A 21247-nucleotide genomic window follows, 5' to 3' on the forward strand; every position below is an offset into this window, starting at 1 on the left:
AGTGTAATGTGATTTAGCTCACGGTAATAAATGCACTTAAATCCAAATTGTCATGCACGTAGATACCTTTTTTGATAGATAGTGACTTTGTTTAACGACACAGCCTGAAACAGTCCCACATTTGGCCCAGAGACTAACCTACACACTCAAACTAACACCGCCATTATTGATTCAGAGCTTCACAGATGCCTTCCGCTGGAGTTTATGGTGTTTATTGTTGTATCCCTATTACCACGCACCATTCTGGCTTAATGATCATTGTACATCGCACCAGAACGAAACATTTGAACCCGTACGTCTGATGGCTTGCACACCCACATCAGTTATGAGCCATCTAATATCTGCCTGTCATTGGTTGACGGGTTTTGCAGAAATGAGCGAGGCAATGAGCTCTAGCAAACAGCTTGGAGTGGATAAATGATCTGGCACCACGCGCTGCAGGGGTCCTCCATAAACTCATCTGTTAATGGCTGTATTTTTATCTCTAATTTGCCTTCCTCATCAACATAAACAATGAAAACATTTCACGGCCTTAAAACATCCGATTCGTGTTGATCCCTGCGATTTAACGCACCTGCTGCGGAGGAAAACACTGAAATGCTGCGGCCGGAATCATAATAAGCTAAAGTCCTGTCGAGGCTAATGCGTTGAGGGCAATAATTTTAGAGTTTGGAGCAAAACGGAGTCTGTTTTTGAGCTTCAGATTCAGCAATGCTTTATTATAAAATGCATAATAGCAGCTGCATGCTAGAATTAATACATTTACCACTACAAGAACCAACTTCTGTTGCAATAGTATTTACGATAAATATTTTGTATTTTGTATTTAAGACACCATGTGCTTTGATAACTCCATCTGAGATAAAGTCTGAATTATTACACTATTCTACTCTTACTTTAGGAGTTGTCTATTAATATAAAAGTTTATTTCTGCCATGTAATTAAAAAAATAATAAAAAATTTAAACAGTAAATGCAAGTTTTTTATCTTACAATTATGACTTTTTTCTCAAATTCTCAGAATTGCACGATATAAACTTAGAATTTGACATAATAATTTAGTGAAACAAAAAATAAAAAAAGTTAATCACATCTATAATTCTGACTTTTTTTTCTCAGAATTGTAAGATATGAACTTATAAAGTTATAAATATATAAAGTTATAAAGTCAGAATTGGGTGATATAAACTTTTTTCTTGCAAAATGCATTTTTGTTTTCCACAAATCTGACTTTTTTCTCCCAGTTGCGAGTTTATGTCTCGGAATTCTGAATTTAGAACGTTAGTTCATTCAGTCATTCATTCGTTCGTTCATATATTCATTCATTTGTTCATTCATTTGTTCATTCATTCATTCATTCTTTTTTTAAAAAGATCATTCTTTTATTTTTTTATTATTTAATTGGAAAGTTTATTCATTCTTTTATTCGTTCATGTATTTATTTATTGATTGATTGATTGATTCATTCATTCATATATATTTGTTTATTATTCGTTCATATATGTTTGCTCTCTCTTTCGTTCATTCCTTTATTCATTCATTCAGATATATTCATTCATTATTTAAAAAAAGATCATTCATTTTATTTTTTTATTAATTAATTTGAATATTAGTTCATTGATTCATTCATTTGTTCATTCATTCATTCATTCATTCATTCATTTATTTTTTAAAAGTTTATTTTATTTTTTATTATTCATTCATTCATTCATTCATATATATTAATTTATCTCTTTGTTTGTTAAGAGAATTAAAAATTGTAAGATAAAGTTGCAATGACCTCTTTTTTTAGTTTGGCAAATAAAAAATATATAAAATACAAGATACAAACTTAATTCTCATAAAAAAAAAAAGTCTGAATTGCTTAATATAAAGTAGGGATGCACCGATCCGACTTTTTCAGTCCCAATACCGATACCGATGCCTGGGCTTTGTATATCTGTCGATACCCGATACCGATCCGATACCATTGTTGAATTAATTATAAACACACCTTCCATGCTTATGCTCCAACTGTTCCAGCATGCGACACATGTGCTGCTAATGAATGAAGTAGGATTTTGACGGCAAATCAATGCCATTAATAAACGAGCGCACCACTGATGCTGTCGCGCGCAGTAAATCACATACACAAGAGGAAAACAGATCTATGCGCGAGCAAACGGAAACCGCGAGCTTATTTCAAACCTGCGCCCGCGCGACATATTCTCTGCGTGCAATACAAGCCCTCGCGCGCGTGATCTTTCCCACAATCTCGCGCTAGATCTTCTCTCACCTGCTCGCGCGAACAGTTTTATTTTTGGCAGGACTTGCTGGTTTAATTGTAATCTCAAATGCCATTGGTTACCTACTCTATTCCGGGAGTCAGTCAGGTTAATATAGCCTTAAAAGCTTGCATGAAATTTAAAATATAACCTTTAACCATGACAATAACCATAGAAAAGTGTCATTACAACCTATAAAAAGGGTTTATGTCCTGGGTTTATGGGTTATTAGTTATTATAGAAATTAATACAATATTAATGATTATATTTTTGTGGCTAAAACAAACAAACAAAAACAAAAAAAATGCAGAATTGCAGTATGTTAAGAAAAGTCACAATTTTATTCAGCCGTTTTTATTTATTTATTTTTATTTTCCATAGTGGGAAAAAAAAAACGGAATTGCAAGATACAAACTTGCAATTATTAGAAAAGTCTGAATTGCTGAATTGTGAGATAAAAAGTTGCAATTCTAGTTTTATTTTTTTGGCTGAAACAAACAAAACAAAACAACAGAATTGCGGAATGTTAAGAAAACTAAGATAACAAGAAAATTGCAAGTAAAATTGTTAGATAAAGTTGCAATTACCTTTTTTTATCTTTAATTCTGTGGCAGAAATAACACAACAAAAAAATGAATTCCAAGATTAAATATTGCAATTATGAGATAAAAAAGTGGCATTCCAGTTTTTATTTTTGAAAATTGAAATCGTTTTTTTGTAACAAGGTATACAAACTTGCAATTGTGAATGAATGAGGCATTTATTGTGAGGCGGAAAAAGTCAAAATTGTGGTATAATTAAAAATTCTGAAAAAAAACTAAATTGTGAGATTAAAAAATTGTAATTACCGTAGGAAGCAACAAAAAAATGTTTATTTGCTTGTTTGTTTGTTTATTTATTTTTCTGTGGCAGAAACAAGCTTCTTTTCATAAAGTTCCTCCTTCTACGTCTCTAGATCATCTCTCGTTGAAGCCGAAGCGGCAGCTTTTCACTTGACGTTTTTAGTCTTTCTGTATGCGGTTGTAGTGCTTCAAGTTGAATACATTAGATGATAAGCAAAAGCTCTCACTAACAGGATATTCATATTTGCATAGGCGCACGCTTGTGAAGGTATTCGAGGGATCATGGGAGATGTTGACAGCTCACTGAGAAACTCCGCAAAATAATATGATTAACTCTGAACGTGCCTGTTTATCTCTGAAAAAACACGTTCACACTTGCGTTGATGGGAAGAGCGTTATGTGCAAATGCACAACACTGTTGTAGAAGAGGATTTGTCAAGAAAGATTAATGGAGACAGGATGTCAGCTAGTGAAACAGGAAGTACCATCAACATTTTGTGACCCTAATTACTCTGGGAAGATGTTATCTGCTTCTTTAGTGTATCTTTGTCCCTCCAACCAGATCCTGATATTAATCATTCTGAACAAACAGTATCACACGTCACGGATCAGTGCAGATGGGAAATGTCTACTGAAGTTGTGAGTGCTTTTGCTTCAGGGAATTACAGCTTGTCTTCTATGATGTTATATGTTTACTTGACAGAAATAGTATAGTGACTAAACTTATTGGGAAGATGTTGCAGGTCAAACTCTAAACTGCATTTCCTTCTTCTTATTCTTCTTCTCTGAAAGTCTATGGCCGCCCACAACTTGCGGAAAAGTTATGAAATTTGGCACAAGGATAGACGACCGTCTCAATATTAAATTAAATTGTGGAAAATCTACTTTTTTGAACTCTTCCTAGACGGTTTGTCTAATTTTAAACAAAAGTAGCTCAGATCATCTTTAGACAATGCTGGCAAAAGCGTGTTAACGAATTTAACGAAATACCCGCAAAATTTGACATGTGACTATATCTTTGCAACGTTGTAACGGATTCTGACCAAACTTCATTATAACAAGCATGACCTGAGGGCACAAGAGTAGTTTTGCCACCTACTGGTCAAAAGATATAAAAAATTGACATTTTTGTTTATAATTTCTTAACAGTTTGACCAAAAATAGTAAGATTGATCTCATTAGATTCGGCAGCATACTGAATCGTATTGTTATGAATCTCTCAAATCTTATAGAACCACTTGCAGGAAAGTTATGAAATTTTGCACACTGATAAATGACAGCCTTAATATTAACCATAGCAAATTTGGAGTCTCTAACTTAATCTCTCTAGCGCCAGCAACTGGAAAAATTTGCACTCATGTTTTGAGTCAAATGCATGCCAAAACATTTCTAGAAGTCAGTATTTTCTGCAATTTTGAATTTTCCAAAAAATCAACTTTTTCTAGCTCATCCTAGATGGTTTGTCCAATTTTCACCAAAATTGGCTCAGATAATCTTCACCGCATTCTGGCAAAAAGTTATCAAAAGCTTATTGATATACTAAAAAAGTATGTTAATGAATTTGACGAACTTTTGAAATTTAAATTTCTACAATTTTGAATTTTGTGGAAAATTTACCTTTTATTCCTAGACAGTTTGTCTGATTTTCACAAAAAATAAACTCAGATCATCTTTAGACAATGCCGGCAAAAAGTTCTCAAAAGCGTATTAACGAATTTAACGAAATACCCACAAAAATGGACATGAGGCTATATCTTCGCAATGTTTTAGCGGATTCTGACCAAACTTGGTCTGTGCTATAACAAGCATGATCTGAGGGCACAAGAATAGTTTCGACACAGTGCCACCTACTGGTCAAAAGATATACAAAAATGTACATTTTTGTTTATAATTTCTGAACAGTTTGGCCAAAAATCATAAGATTGGTCTCGTTAGAGTAGCATACCGAATCAAACAATACCCAATTTTCCTATGACATCAATTTTGGATGTGGATCATTTCGAATTTTGTGGAAAAAATGCTATATTTTACAAATGCTATAGCGTATAATGAATCTTATATAACAACTTGTGGGGAAAGTTATGAAATTTGGCACACAGATAGAGGACAGTCTCTTCATTTTTGAGCATGGACCATTTCAAATTTTGTAGTAAAATGCAGTTTTTTTCAAACACTTTAATGGATTGTAATAAACCTTATAGAACCACTTGCAGGAAAATTATGAAATTTGGCACACATATAAAAGACCTTCTCAATATTGATCACAGCAAATTTAGAGTCTCAAACTCTCTAGCGCCACCCATAGGCCAAATTTGCACTCATGTTTATGATAACCTTTAAACCAAAAGGTCTAAAAACATTTTTTTTTTTAAATCTCTGGTTCCTTGGCTCATACCAAAATTTATATTTCCACAAGTCAAGATTTTTCACAATTTTGAATTTTTCGAAAAATCTATTTTTCTACGGTTTGTCCGATTTTCACCAAAATTGGCTCAGATAATCTTCACCACAGGTCATGCTTGTTATAACATATACCAAGTCTCGTCAGAATCCGCTAAAGCACTGCAGAGATATAAAATGTGACAATTAAGTTTATAACTTCTAACCAGTTTAACCAAAACCATAAGATTGATCTTAGATTCGAGCAGTATACTGAATTAAACAATACCCAATTTTCATATGTCAACCATTTTGGGCATAGACCATTTCGAATTTTGTAGTAAAATGCCGTATTTTACGAACTCTTTAGCACTCATGTTTCTACTAATAACTTTTGAACCGTACGATTTAAAAACACATTTTTTTTGTCCTTTTATCCTGTGATTCCTTGGCTCATAATGAGTCGAATGTATGCCAAAATCGAAATTTCTAAAAGTCAAGATTCTTCGCAATTTTAAATTTTCTGAAAAATCTACTTTTTCTTGCTCATCCTAGACGGTTTGTCCAATTTTCACCAACATTGGCTCAAATAATCTTCACCACATTCTGGCAAAAAGTTATCAAAAGCTTTTTATTATTACAAACCATATTTGTAAAGTATTTTAATGAATTTGACAAAGTTTGTGCAAAAATGGACATGTTATATTTCTGCAATGATTTAGCGGATTCTGATCAGACTTGGTATGTGTTATAACAAGCATGACCTGAGGGCACATGAGTAGTTTTGGCTGAAAGATATAAAATGTGACAATGAAGTTTATAACTATTGACCAATTTAATCATAAAAAAAAATAAAGATTGATCTTAGATTTGCTTTTAGCGAAAGCAATAGGCCAAATTTGAATCCATGTTTCTGCGAATAACTTTTGAACGGTAAGGTCTAGAAGCAAAAAATGTTTTCCTTTGATTTTTTGGCTCATACTAAATCTATTGCATAACAATATTTTTACCAAAAAGATCATCTTCAGACAATGCTGGCAAAAAGTTATCGGAAGATTTTCGATAGACCAAAGCGTTCTTGTGAAGTGTGTTAACAAATTTGATGAAATTGCTTTAGCAGATACTGAACAAACTTGGCAAATGGTATTCCAAGCATTTCAACACAGCACCACATACTGGTCAAAAGATATTTAAAAAAATTGACATTGTTTAGAATTTCTGAACAGTTTGACCAAAAATTATAAAATTGATCTTTTTAGATTTGGAGTGGCATACCAAATCAGACAATACCCAATGTCCTCTGTCAGCCATTTTGGACATGGACGATTTGGAATTTTGCAGTAAAATGCTATATTTTATGAATCCTATTAATCCTATAAAGCAACTTGTGGGAAAGTTATGAAATTTGGCACACATATAGAGGACAGTCTAATCATTAACCACAGCAAATTCAGAGTCTCTAACTCAAACTTAGCGCCACCAATAGGCCAAATCTACACTCATGTTTTTCGAGCTCATCCTAGACGGTTTGTCCAGTTTTTACCAAAATTGGCTCAGAGTGTTCTGGTGAAAAGTTATCAAAGCTTTTTGATATACCAACCATAAAACACGTTAACGAAATGTGATGAAATTTGTGCAAAACTGGACATGAGGCTATATTTCCATAACACTTTAGCAGGTTCTGGCCAAACTTGGTATATGTAAGTAGTGTCGGCATCTTTGCCACCAACTGGTCAAAAGATATAAAAAAAAAAAAAAACTTCTGACCAGTTAGGCCAAAAAAATCATAATATTGGCACGTACGGCATATAGCATAGCGAATCAAACAATACAGAATTTTCCTATATCAGCTTTTTTGAGGATCGGCCAGTTAGAGTTTTGTAGTAAAATGCTGCTTCAATAAATATCTTTAATGGAGGTCTCTTACCCTGCTCCTGGAGATCTACCATACTGTTTTTGTAGTTTGTCTTTATATTATATATAAATTGTCAACAAATTTGAGTTTGTGTAAAAATATGAATTTCAATGTAATAAATACTGTTAAATTAATGTGATATATCAAAATGTGATGTACTTAAAGAGTACTCTAGTTATTTCTTATGAAAAACATCTTATTTTGTATTTTTACAATTATATTTATTTTTTTAATGTATTATACTTCTTGCATTAAATAATGTTTTATGTACTTGGCAGCAATGGCTGTTTAATCAAGGATAAATAAATGCGTGAAAAAATAAATAAATAAAAAGACAAAAATATTAGAGATGAATAGACAGTGATTACTGTGGGTATAACTCCAGCTGATTTTGTCTTTTCACAGATCTCCTCATTATGCGTGTCCTGAAGTCATCCGGGTGAGTGTTACCTGGCTATCAGACTTTCTGCTTTGTGGAAGTAAAAAAGAGAACTATGAATGTTTGACCTGATCCTGAATTAGAAGGATTGCGTTTTGACTTTGTCTTGTCTCTGTTAGGGAGAGAAGTATGACGGAAGGAAAGCAGACGTTTGGAGCTGTGGGGTCATTCTGTTTGCTCTGTTGGTGGTGAGTCATAGCTAATTGCAAAGTCACTCCAGACTTTACCTTACAAGAACAGTTCACCCAAATATAACATTTCCGTCAACAATTACTTACCTTTTTGATGTTCTAAATCCATATGTCTACATTCATTCTAAGAAACATTCAATAAATATTGATAAAAACCAATTTGAGTTTTCAGAGTATGAAAAAAAGAGCCTTTACCTTTTGGTAAAAGAAAAGAAAGTCTATACAGGTTTGACTGAATTTTCATTTTCTCTTTAGTTCAATCAAATTATGTAGCGAGACACCATTCAACATTGAAACACAATGTATTATGTTACTTGTTTTGACAGTGTGATGGATATTGAAGTTAAACTCACGTTTTCAGAAAGCTATCAGCGATTCTTTTTCATCAGAAATGGTATTTTGTAAAAACGATCACGCATATTTGAATGAAGGCTGGGAATTGATGTTTCTGAGTCCCAAAGACAATAAAATTCGAAGCAAGTATGGAACGCACCTCTGCACTGCATTATTAGCAGATTTTATTTGAAATGTTTTACCTGCACGTCTGAACCGCAGCAATATTCCCAAGAGTTCCAGCTCATTTGAAATGCTCTTGTTCAATTTTTAGAGTAAAATTGAGACCCTTGAGTCTGAGAGGTTTATCTCTCCACACAGAGCCACTGGTCTGCATTTTAAACCCGAGCTGGATTGTTTTTGACGTTCTAGAAATGATGATGACTCAGTCCTTTCTTCAGAGATCATTCAATGAGCTTCTTCAACTTCAGAACAGATTAGAGCTTATATTCAAACAACCACTCAGGAACTTCAGCACAACGTTTCTTTTCTTTTCTTTTTTTTTCTTTCTTTTCTTTTCTCTTTGTCACCTGGTCTTTTCTTTTCTTTTCTTTTCTTTTCTTTTCTTTTCTTTTCTTTTCTTTTCTTTTCTTTTCTTTTCTTTTCTTTTCTTTTCTTTTCTTTTCTTTTCTTTTCTCTTTGTCACCTGGTCCTGTCTCTTCTTTTGTCTTTTCTCATCTCAATCTCCTTTTATCTCAACCCATGTCATCTCATTTTTTTCATTGTTGCTTTTCATTTGATCCTGTCTTGTTTACCTCCTTTTGTCTTGTCTCGTTTTGTCTCCTCTCGTGTCACCTTGTCTCATCTCATTTTTGTGTTTTTTTCTTCTTTTTTTGTCCCAGCTTATTGTATTTCATTTTGTCATTTCATTTGACCTCATCTCATCTCGTTTTTCTTCTTTTTCATTTTGTCTCATTCACTTTTACATGTCTTGTCTCTTTATGGCATTTCATTTTGTCTCATGTTTGCGTTTTTTGTCTTTTCTCTACTTTTATTTAGTCTATTCTGTCTTGTCTCATTCAGTCTTGTGTTATATTGTCTTGTCTTTTCATTTCTGTTTTCGTCTATATTTTCATCTAATTTCATCTCATTTTGTCTTGTCTCATGTCTCCTTATCTCATTGTTGTCTCTTATTTTGTCTCATCTTAATGCACCTCATTTTACTTTGTTTTGTTTAGTCTTGTTCCATATTGTTTTATCTCTTCTCATTGCATCTCATTTTGTCTTGGCTTATGTCACCTTGTCTCATTTTCGTGCCTTTTTTTTAAAAATTTGTCTCATCTAATTGCTAGTTTTGTTTTGCCTTGTATCATGTTGTTTTGTCTCTGTTTATTTGTTTTCCTCCCTCATCTCATATTACTTTGTCTCATCTCATGTCATTTCATTTTGTCTCACCTTATTGTCTTGTTTTGCTCTCGTCCCGTTGTTTTGTCTCTTCTGTTTTTCTTTCTTGTCTAATCATGTCATTTTGTGTTGCCTTTTTATGTCTAATTTTCATCTATTCTTTTCTTTGATTTTGTCTCGGCTCATTGCATCTTTTTTTTTGTCTCGTCTCGTTTCATTTCGCCTTACTTCGTCTCGTTTTGTCTCTAATTTTTTTTTTTCATTTTGTCCCATCTCAAATCGTTTTGTCTTTTCAGTTTTTCTCTCTCATCCCACAACTTTTTTAACTATTGTCACCTTGTCTAGACTCATCTTCCGTCTCTTTTTTTCATTTTGTCTTGTTTTGTTTGGTCTTGTGTCAAATTGTTTTGTCTCCTCTGCTTTCCTCCCTCTTCTCTCATTTTGTCTCATCTTATGGTGTTTCATTTTGATCTTGTCCCATGTTGTTTTGTCTCTTCTGTTATTCTTTCGTCTGATCATGTCATTTGGTTTCTCATTAGTCAAATGTTTGTCTCTTTTTTTATTTTGTCTTGTTTTGTTTGGTCTTGTGTCATATTGTTTTGTCTCTTTTGTTTTCTTTCCTCTTCTTGTCTCATTTTGTTTAGTCTCTTCTTTTTTTCTTTCTTGTCATTTTGTGTTGCCTTGCCATGTCTCATTTTCATCTATTCTTTTCTTTGATTTTGTCTCAGCTCATTGCATTTCTTTTTGTCTCGTCTCGTTTCATTTCTCCTTACTTTGTCTCATTTTTTCTCTACTCTTTTTTTCATTTTGTCCCATCTCAAATCGTTTTGTCTCTTTAGTTTTTCTCTCTCATCCCACAACATTTTCAACTCTTGTCACCTTGTCTAGTCTCATCTTGCGTCTCTTTTTTCATTTTGTCTTGTTTTGTTTGGTCTTCTGTCACATTATTTTGTCTCTTCTGTTTTCCTTCCTCTTCTCCTTTCATTTTGTCTCATCTTATGGTGTTTCATTTTGATCTTGTCCCATGTTGTTTTGTCATTTGGTGTCTCATTAGTCAAATGTTTGTCTTTTTTTCATTTTGTCTTGTTTTGTTTGGTCTTGTGTCATTTTGTTTTGTCTCTTCTGTTTTTCTTTCTTGTCTGATCATGTCATTTTGTGTTACCTTGCCATGTCTCATTTTCATCTATTCTTTTCTTTGATTTTGTCTCGGTTCGTTGCATCTCTTTTTGTCTCGTCTCGTTTCGCCTTAACTCATCTCGGTTTGTCTCTACTCTTTTTTTATTTTGTCCCATCTTAAATTGTTTTCTCTTTCATCCCACAACATTTTCAACTCTTGTCACCTTGTCTAGTATCATCTTCCGTCTCTTTTTTTCATTTTTCTTGTTTTGTTTGGTCTTGTGTCACATTGTTTTGTCTCTTCTGTTTTCCTTCCTCTTCTCCTCTCATTTTGTCTCATATTATGATGTTTCATTTTGATCTTGTCCCATGTTGTTTTGTCTCTTCTGTTATTCTTTCGTCTGATCATGTCATTTGGTATCTCATTAGTCTAATTTTTGTCTCTTTTTTAATTTTGTCTTGTTTTGTTTGGTCTTGTGTCATATTGTTTAGTCTCTTCTGTTTTTCTTTCTTGTCTGATCATGTCATTTTGTGTTGCCTTGCCATGTCTCATTTTCATCTATTCTTTTCTTTGATTTTGTCTCGGTTCGTTGCATCTCTTTTTGTCTCATCTCGTTTTGTCTCTACTCCTTTTTTTTTCATTTTGTCCCATCTCAAATCGTTTTGTCTCTTCAGTTTTTTTTCTCTCATCCCACATTTTCAACTCTTGTCAACTTGTCTAGTCTTATTTTCTGTCTCTTTTTTGATTTCGTCTTGTTTTGTTTGGTCTCACATTGATCTTTGTCACATTGTTTTATCTCTTATGTTTTCCTCCCTCTTCTCTGATTTTGTCTCATCTTATGGTGTTTAATTTTGATCTTGTCCCATGTTGTTTGGTCTCTTCTGTTATTCTTTCATCTGATCATGTCATTTCATGTCTCATTAGTCCAATTTTTGTCTCTTTTTTCATTTTGTCTTGTTTTGTTTGGTCTTGTGTCATATTGTTTGGTCTCTTTTGTTTTCCTTTCTCTTCTCGTCTCATTTTATTGTCTGTCTCTTTCGTTTTGTCTCATCTTTTGCATCTCCTTTTGGCTTCTCTCATCCCATCACATATATTCTGTCTTGTCTCAGTTGGTCTTGTGTCATATTATCTTGTCTCCTTTTCCTCTTTAGTCTCATCTCATCCCATTTCATTTTTGTCTCATCTCATTGTTGTTTCTTATTTTGACTCATTTGATCATGGCTGATTTTGTCTGATCATGTCATTTTGTGTTGCCTTGCCATGTCTCATTTTCATCTATTCTTTTCATTGATTTTGTCTCGGCTCGTTGCATCTCTTTTTGTCTCGTTTCGTTTTACCATCAACTTGTCTCATTTTGTCTCTACTCTTTTTTTCATTTTGTCTCACCTCAAATTGTTTAGTCTCTGCAGTTTTTCTCTCCCGTCTCAAAGCATTTCATTTGATCTTGTCTCTTGTCACTATGTCTAGTCTCATTTTTGTCTCGTTTCTCATTTTGACTTGTTTGGTTTCATGTTGTCATATTGTCTTTTCTCTCATCTCATTTTTCTCATAATTTTCTTTTTGTCGCATCTCATCTTGTCTCATTTATTGTTGTGTTAGCTTGTCTCTCTTTCTTTTTTGTCTATTCCTGTGGTCCTGTGTCCTATTATCTTGTTTCTTCTGATTTCCTGTTTAGTGTCACCTCATTCCATCTCATTTTGTCTTGTCTCATTGTTTTCTCTTACTTTGTCTTGTCTGATCATGTCTGATCGTGTCATTTTATGTCACCTTGCCTTGTCTCATTTTTATCTATTCCATTTTTTGATTTTTTCTCAACTTGTTGCATCTCTTTTTTTCCTCATCTCATTTCACCTCAACTTTTTTTGTATCCACTCTTTTTTCATTTCTCATCTCAAATTGGTTTGTCTCTTCAGTTTTTCTCTCTAATCTCACAACATTTCATTTTATCTTGTCTCTTGTCCCCTTGACTCCCCTTTCATCTCTTTTAATCATTTTGTCTTGTTAGGGATTTAAGTGCGTAGCACTGAAACCCTATTGTAATTGTTAGAATGGCCAAGCAATCAGCAATCTCCACGTAAAACTGATTGTGCAGATCAAACCGTAAATAGTAGAGATTTGAAACTGGGAGGGATGGTAGTACACAGTACGAAAACTGATCGTCACAGGCTCAAGCGTCTTATCAATTGTCATTGGAATCCTTGGCTCATGCCAGACAAAACGCACACAGTTTAGAAATTTTCGGGTTGCGAACTATTCCTAGGTTTTTAACCCGATCAGAACCAAACCAGTGCAGTAAAATTCTCTGGAGAGTGAATACCAATAATTTTTAAAAAAGGTTGAACTTTCTACTCTCCGTCACAAAAGGATGCCAAAACGTTTGAAAGGGGCAGCGCCACTTTTAGTAAAATGTCTGTAACTCCTGAACAGAATGACATATCTTAGCCAAACTCAGAACACTTATGTAGGAGCTCAATATGAATCATAAAAATGGTCATAACTATGCAACTGTTTGTCCTTTCGACATGAAAATCGGTATGCACAGTCTTGGTCCATAGTGCCACAAGTGTCTATAAGGGCATTTGCATATCATGGCCGCCATAGGCCAATGAACTTTGAGCACCTATTAGACAAGCTTAATGAAGGCCGATCAGAACAAAATTCATTTGAAAGAAATCGGCCACTGGGGGGCAATGTCACATTTTTTAAGAGCGTAAACAATTGTATATTGTGCCTTTTTTCATATATATGCATGATAGACCTCCTTGTTCTGAACAACTTTGCCTCTAGAACTACTGTTGTCAGTCAAACCGTTTGTTGAATGATTGAGAAAATGTAAAAAAAAAAACTAATAAATAAATAAATAAATACTTTTGCGAACTAGTTCTTGGTTTTTCGCTTAATCTGGGGGAAAAAAAAACTCAGTACAATTCTCTGGACTATCTAGGTCAATAATTATCAAAAAATGTTGAAATCTACCTTTTGGCAAGCTATAATGGGGTCAATTAGAAAATAAGCCTGTCCTAAAATACCCAAAAACCTATTAAACCTACACGAAAACTCAAAACTTCACGAAACCTGGTGAGCACATGCAACAGGTAATTCTAAACAAGCATGCAAGGTTTAAGGGTGAATAGACCACAGCTGGAGCTATAACAGTCATAAACATAAAAATAAATAAAACAAAATCTGGTAAATGACCTGGATTTGCCAAAATGCTTTTTAACTGTTGATTTAGGTCATTACAAGCTAATAAATAATATGTAATGTCTTTTATCATATGTGCTTAAATGCCTTAAAGTGCTTGAACCCCGCTAATCTCTACTTGCAGCTATATTTTTGTTTGGTCTTGTGTCTCTTCTGTTTTTCTCTCTTCCTGGCTCATTTTGTTTCATCGCGTCACCTCACCTTGTCTCGGTTTTGTCTATTCTTTCATTTTGTCTCGTCTGGCTCATCTTGTTTCACCTCAACTCGGTCACTTCAGTTTTTTGTTTTGTCTCTTCAGTTTTTCTCACTCACCTCACAACATTTCATTTTATCCTGTCTCCTGTCCCCTTGACTCATCTAGTTTTCATCTCTTTTTTTTTTCATTTTGTCTTGTTTTGTTTGGTCTTGTGTCATATTGTTTTGTCTCTTCTGTTTTCCGTACTCCTCTTGTCCCATTTTTTTCTCATCATGTCACCTTGCCTTGTCTCATGTTTGTCTATTCTTTCATATTGTCTAATTTTATTGCATCTCTTTTTGACTTCTTCATTACATTTTGTCTCTTTTTTCATTTTGTCTCATCTCATCTTGTCTCATTTATTCTTATGTCACCTTGTCTCTCATTTTGTCAAATTTGTTTGCATCTCATTTTGTCTTGTTTTGTTTGGTTTTGTTCCATATTGTTTTGTCTTTTCTATTTTCCTCTCTCATCTCATTGCATCTCATTTTGTCGCGTCTCATTTCTCCTTGTCTCATCTCATTTTTGTCTCTTATTTAGTCTCATCTTATTGCATCGCTCTTGGCTTGTCTCATTTCATCTCATCTTGTCCCATTTTTTTTCTTTTTCTCATCTATTCTCATCTCATTTGTTATGTCAGCCCTGTTTTGTCTTTTTTGTTTATTCTCATGACATTTCATTTGGTCTCCTAATGTCCCGGTTTTGTCTTTCTTTTATTTTTCTTATCTTACTGCATCTCATATAGTCTTGTCTCACCACATGTATTCTCTTCTCTCGTTTTGTCTCATTTCACCCCTTTTTGTCTGGTTTTGTGTTGTTTTGCCGTCCTGTCAGTACACTACTCTTCCCTTCTTTCATTTTTCCTCAATTCCTTTTCTTTTCTTTTCTTTTCTTTTCTTTTCTTTCATGTTCTGCTGAAGTTCATTCGGTCGTCCCTCTATGAAATAGATATATATATAATATAATATATATATGTATTGTCCTTCTGCAGAAAGGCAGACAGCACCAAAACCAAAAATAAAATTGACTTCTGACTAGTGTTGCTTTCGTCAATGAAAATTATGACTAAATATCGTCGTCAACGAACCTTTATCACGAGACGAAACGAAAATGCTGGTCATGTGACGATGACTATAATAAAATGTATAATGCAATATCGTTGACGAATAAAAACAAGACTAAATGTGGTTTACAAAATAAAAACTATGCTAAAATGTCTCTTCATTTTCGGCAACGAAAACGAGACGAAACGAAATGTTATAACGTTAGATTGATGTGCGCATGCCCAGTAGCCAGAGCTGTATCCCTTCTAGACTAAACCTCAGACGACGTCACTTTCTCAAGCCCCACTCGTGCAAGAATATTGTTAAATTGACTAATATTATTATTAATTAGAAGTGCTTTTGAAGCGGGAATCACTACAAAATGAACATGCACAAAACTACACGTACATATTTATTTGTATTATGATTTATTCTTAATAAAGAAGTGAATGACACTTGAAACCTGCGCAAGGAGTTTGTGTTGTTTGAATCAGAATGCGAAGCAGTCACGCTTGTTAAACTTGAATATATATATTTTTTTCTGGCATTGTCATGTGATGCTATTTTATTTATTTTATTTCAATCTATGTGTGTACTTCTAACATGTTTGGTAGGTAAAATAAATGTTGTCATTTCAAATTAGAGCATCTTCCATGTCTGGAATGGATGTATTCTTGAGCTTATAAGGTAACAATAATATAATAATCTTGTTTGAAATGGGTTTGGCTAAAAGAAAACTTTGGTTTCGTCTATACTACTAGGTACTTATACTATATTGACTGGGTTAAATAAAATTGTATTACTAAAAATAGACTCAAATACAATTTTCATTGACTAAAAATTGACTAAATGTCATCAGTTTTCATCGACTAAAACTAGACTGAAATGTCATCAGTTTTCGTCGACTAGACGAAAATAGTCATGGGTAATTCTGACTAAAATAAGACTAAAATGCTCAGACTTTTAGTTGACTTAAACTTGACTAGACTAAAAAGAGTATGAACGTGACTAAAACTAATGAAAAACTAAAATGACAGCTTCACACAAAGACTAGACTAAAACTAAAACTAAAACCGGCCGCCAAAAACAACACTACTTCTGACAGACTCTGCTTTGCCAGATGGACTCGATGCTGAATACACAAAATCCTCTCAAAACCAAAGTGATTGGAGTGCATTTATGCACCAGTCCTGTCTCTTTTGTTTTTTGTTATACCTCGATTTTGTTTTTTCATCAGAAATGAAAATGAAACCTCATCACCCTCATCTGTAGCATGTCAGCAGTACCGACAGAAGCTCTTACATGAGAAAAAGCAGCGAAGCGAGAGTTATTAAATGAAAACTTATCATTTTTGGGTCAATCCTCTGAGCACTTTTCTTCTAATTTGTTCTTCTTCTACAGAAATCCTCATTTACTCTAAATGTCTCCCTAGACTGATGCATTTTCTTTTTGTTGTCTGTGTCTTTCATTCAGGGAGCTCTGCCGTTTGACGATGATAACTTAAGAAACTTGTTAGAAAAAGTGAAGCTGGGTGTCTTTCACATGCCACATTTCATTCCACCGGACTGCCAGAACCTTCTACGAGGCATGATCGAAGTCAACGCTGGCAATCGGTTAACGGTAAGTCGGAGGAATTTGAACCGAGATATTTTCAAAGTGTTGGATATAAACAGTGAGGATACAAATTATTTGATCCCCTGCTGATTTTGTATGTTTGCCCACTGACAAAGAAATGATCGGTCTATAATTTTAATGGTAGGTTTGACCAGTGAGAGACAAAAAAATCCAGAAAAACCCATTTCAAAAAAGTTATAAATTGATTTGCATTTTAATGAGTGAAACAAGTATTTGACCCCTTTGCAAAACATGACTTAGCAAACCTCTTGTTGGCAATGACAGAGGTCAGACATTTCTTGTAGATGGCACACATCTCAGGAGGGATTTTGTACCACTTCCTCTTTGCTGATCCTCTCCAAGTCACGAAGGTTTCGAGGCTGACGTTTGGCAACTCAAACCTTCAGCTCCTTCCACAGATTTTCTATAGGATTAATATCTGGAGACTGGCTAGGCCACTGTAGGACCTTAATGTGCTTCTTTTAGAGCCACTCCTTTGTTGCCTTGGCCTTGTGTTTTGGATCATTGTGATGCTGGAATACCCATCCACGACCTATTTTCAATGCCCTGGCCCTGACGGTACATGTCCCCGTCCATTTTCCCCTTAGTAGAAAAACACCCCCACATCATAATGTTTCCACCTCCATGTTTGACGGTGGGGATGGTGTTCTTGGGGTCATAGGCAGCATTCCTCCTATTCCAAACACGGCAAGTTGAGTTGATGCCACAGAGCTCGATTTTGGTCTCATCTGACCACAACACTTTCACCCAGTTCTCCTCTGAATCATTCAGATGTTCAGTGCCAAACTTCAGATGGGTCTTCCTTGAGCAGGGGGACCTTGCGGGCACTGCAGGATTTCAGTCCTTCACGGCGTAGTGTGTTACCAATTGTTTTCTTGGTGACTATGGTCCCAGCTGTCTTGAGATCATTGACAAGATCCTCCCTTGTAGTTCTGGGCTGATTCCTCACCGTTCTCATGATCATTGAAACTCCACGAGGTGAGATCTTGCATGGAGCCCCAGACCGAGAAAGATTAGCTATTCAGAGACAGTTATTCAGTGTTTCTTCCATTTGTGAATAATTGCACCAACTGTTGCCACCTTCTCACCAAGCTGCTTGGCGATGGTCTTGTAGCCCATTCCAGCCTTGTGTAGGTCTACAGTCTTGTCCCTGACATCCTTGGACAGCTCTTTGGTCTTGGACATGGTGGAGAGTTTGGAATCTGATTGACTGAGGTGTCTTTTATACAGGTAACAAACTGAGATTAGGAGCACTCCCTTTAAGAGAGTGCTCCTAATCTCATCTTGTTACCTGTATAAAAGACACCTGGGAGCCAGAAATCTTGCTGACTGATAGGGGATCAAATACCTAGTTCACTCATTAAAATGCAAATCAATTTGTAGCCATTTTGAAATGCGTTTTTCTGGATTTTTTTGTTGTTATTCTGTCTCTCACTGTTAAAATAAACCTACCATTAAAATTATACACTAATTTGTTTTTCAGTGGGCAAACATACAAAATCAGCAGGGGATCAAATAATATTTTTCCTCACTGTACAATTGTGGTCAAAAGTTTACACCCCCCTTTCAGAATATGCAAAATTTTAATTACTTTACCAAAATAAGAAGGATCGTACAAAATGTTATTGTTTATTAAGTACTGACCTGAATACGATATTTCACATAAAAGATGTTTACATATAGTCCACAGGAGAAACTAATAGTTGAATTTATAAAAATGACCCTGTTCAAAAGTTTACATACACTTAATACTGTTTCTTAATACTGTGTTGTTACCTGAATGATCCACAGCTGTGTTTTTTTTTTGTTTAGTGATAGCTGTTCATGAGTCCCTTGTTTGTTCTGAACAGTTAAACTGCCTGCTGTTCTTCAGAAAAATCCTTCAGGTCTCACAAATTCTTTGCTTTTTCAGCATTTTTGTGTATTTGAACCCTTTCCAGCAATGACTGTATGATTTTGAGATCCATCTTTTCACACTGAGGACAACTGAGGGACTCGTATGCAACTATTACAGAAGGTTCAAACACTCACTGATGCTCCAGAAGGAAACATGATGCATTAAGAGCCGGGGGGTGAAAACTTTTTGAATTTGGAGATCAGGGTAAATTAAACATATTTTGTCCAATAGGAAACATGTAAGTATCCTCTGTAGCCTCTGAAGGGCAGTACTAAATGGAAAAAAAATGATATTTAGTCAAAATAAGAAAAATGTACACATCTCCATTCTAATCAAAAGTTTTCACCCCCCCAACTTAATGCATCGTTTTTCCTTCTGAAGCATCAGCGAGCATTTGAACCCTCTGTAATAGTTGTGTATGAGTCTCTCAGTTGTCCTCAGTGTGAAAAGATGGATCTCAAAATCATACAGTCATTGTTGGAAAGGGTTCAAATACACAAAAAATGCTGAAAAACCAAAGAATTTGTGGGACCTGATGGATTTTTCTGAAGAACAGCAGGCAGTTTAACTGTTCAAGACACATGAACAACTATCACTAAACAAAAAACACAGTTGTGGATCATTCAGGTAACAACACAGTATTAAGAAACAAGTGTATGTAAACTTTTGAACAGGGTCATTTTTATAAATTCAACTATTATTTTCTCTTGTGGACTATATGTAAACATAATTTATGTGAAATATCATATTCAGGTCAGTACTAAATAAACAATAACATGCATTTTGTATGATCCATCTTATTTTGGTCAAATAATTAACCATTTTGCAGATTCTGAAAGGGGGGTGTAAACTTTTGACCTCAACTGTAACATCAGTTTCAAACATGTAAATGCTAGTTTTAATTAAATGTTAATCCTAAATGATGCTAAATAAGATGCTAGTAGTTACAAGTCAGAGAAAAGTGTGATTTTAGACAGCAAAATGTTTTCCTCTGGCGTTTTCTGACTCTCTTGCTTGAGATTCAGTGGGGGATCTTGATACTGTGACTCTGCGATAAAGAGAAAGACGGTTTGAAATGTAAGTTTGATGTGCAGATAGTAAAGCTAGTCGGACAGTTCAAAGGTAGTGCGTTTGTGTGTTTGGAGATCAGCTCAGCGTGTCCAGACGCATCTGCTATCGCCGTGACCTTTCTCTCCTCACAGAGGACGCAGATACTAAACAATAAAAAGCTGCTTTTGACTTGAATAAATGCTTAAATCAGAGTCCTTCTGGAGCTGATATCTGTCAGTTGGTCAGGCTGTGATTCACACTGTGACACGAGAGACAAGGGACAGAATATTTGTTGAAATACTATAGAATACCATTGAATTCCCTTTTTCTCGGTTCAAAGGGTTAAGTGAATTCTCTCTGTCTCAGTGTTTGTCTTGCTGAATTAACATATCTGATTTATTTTTCACCCCATAATCAAAAGATAACTATTAATCATTAATAATAATTCACATCTCATTATTATGATGTGTATTTTAAAAAGTTACAAATTTTTACTTATTTACTTACAGTATTTTAATTTATTCATTTAAAATATTAACATATCCTTGTATTTTTTATAACTAATTTTTATTTTTATGCATTTATTTTTATGTATTATTTATTAATTTATCTATTTTTGTATTATTTTTTATTGTGAATAAAAATATGATATGATAAAAATGTTATTAATTTGTAAAATAAATAAATAAATAAATAAAACATTAGCATATATTTAATGTACAATATACAATATCGCAATATTGTAATTGAATAAAAAAAAGATATGCAATTTTTTTAAACATTTGTAAAACAAAAAAGTATATAATAAATCAGTTAGAATAGATTTTAAATTTATTAGCACTATTTGTTTTTTTTGTTGATAAGATATTTTAAAATGTCATTCTCAATATTGTAATTAAACAGTATAAAAATATAATAATATATGTAGTTAATTTGTAAAACAAATAAATAAATAATTTTAAATCTTTGCATTGATTTTGGAAATATTTAAAAAAAAATCTAATTCTCAATATTGCAGTTGAATAAAACATTATATGTAATTAATTTAAAAAAAATGTATTTTATAAAAATTAGCATATATTTATTATTACTATTATTCTTTTTTATTTTTTATTTAATATTTTGCATTTATTTTGGAAATGTTTATAAAATCTGATGTTCAATAATGTAATTGAATAAAAAATTATATGCAATAAATTTGTAAAAAAAAAAGGTATTTAATAAAAAATATTTTTTTAATTTATTTTTTGTATTTTTGAATTTTTAATTCAATTTACTATCACTCATTTTTATTGATCTTTTGTATTTTGGATATGTAATTTATGTGATTGAATAAAAAAATATAAAATTCATTTGTAAA

At 33.7% G+C, this 21247-nt stretch overlaps 1 protein-coding gene across 1 annotated transcript in view; it reads left to right on the forward strand.

Annotated features, from left to right (window-relative positions):
- Window positions 1-21247, forward strand: part of LOC141301439 (serine/threonine-protein kinase BRSK2-like) — a 92209-nt gene that overhangs the window by 9376 nt on the left and 61586 nt on the right. The window contains exons 5-8 of the mRNA XM_073831665.1: window positions 3668-3744; window positions 7805-7838; window positions 7958-8026; window positions 16779-16925. Coding sequence (XP_073687766.1) covers window positions 3668-3744; window positions 7805-7838; window positions 7958-8026; window positions 16779-16925 — 327 coding nt within the window. The remainder of the gene's footprint in view (window positions 1-3667; window positions 3745-7804; window positions 7839-7957; window positions 8027-16778; window positions 16926-21247) is intronic.

The sequence above is a fragment of the Garra rufa genome, chromosome 25, assembly GCF_049309525.1.
Source record: "Garra rufa chromosome 25, GarRuf1.0, whole genome shotgun sequence".
Classification (NCBI taxonomy): domain Eukaryota; kingdom Metazoa; phylum Chordata; class Actinopteri; order Cypriniformes; family Cyprinidae; genus Garra; species Garra rufa.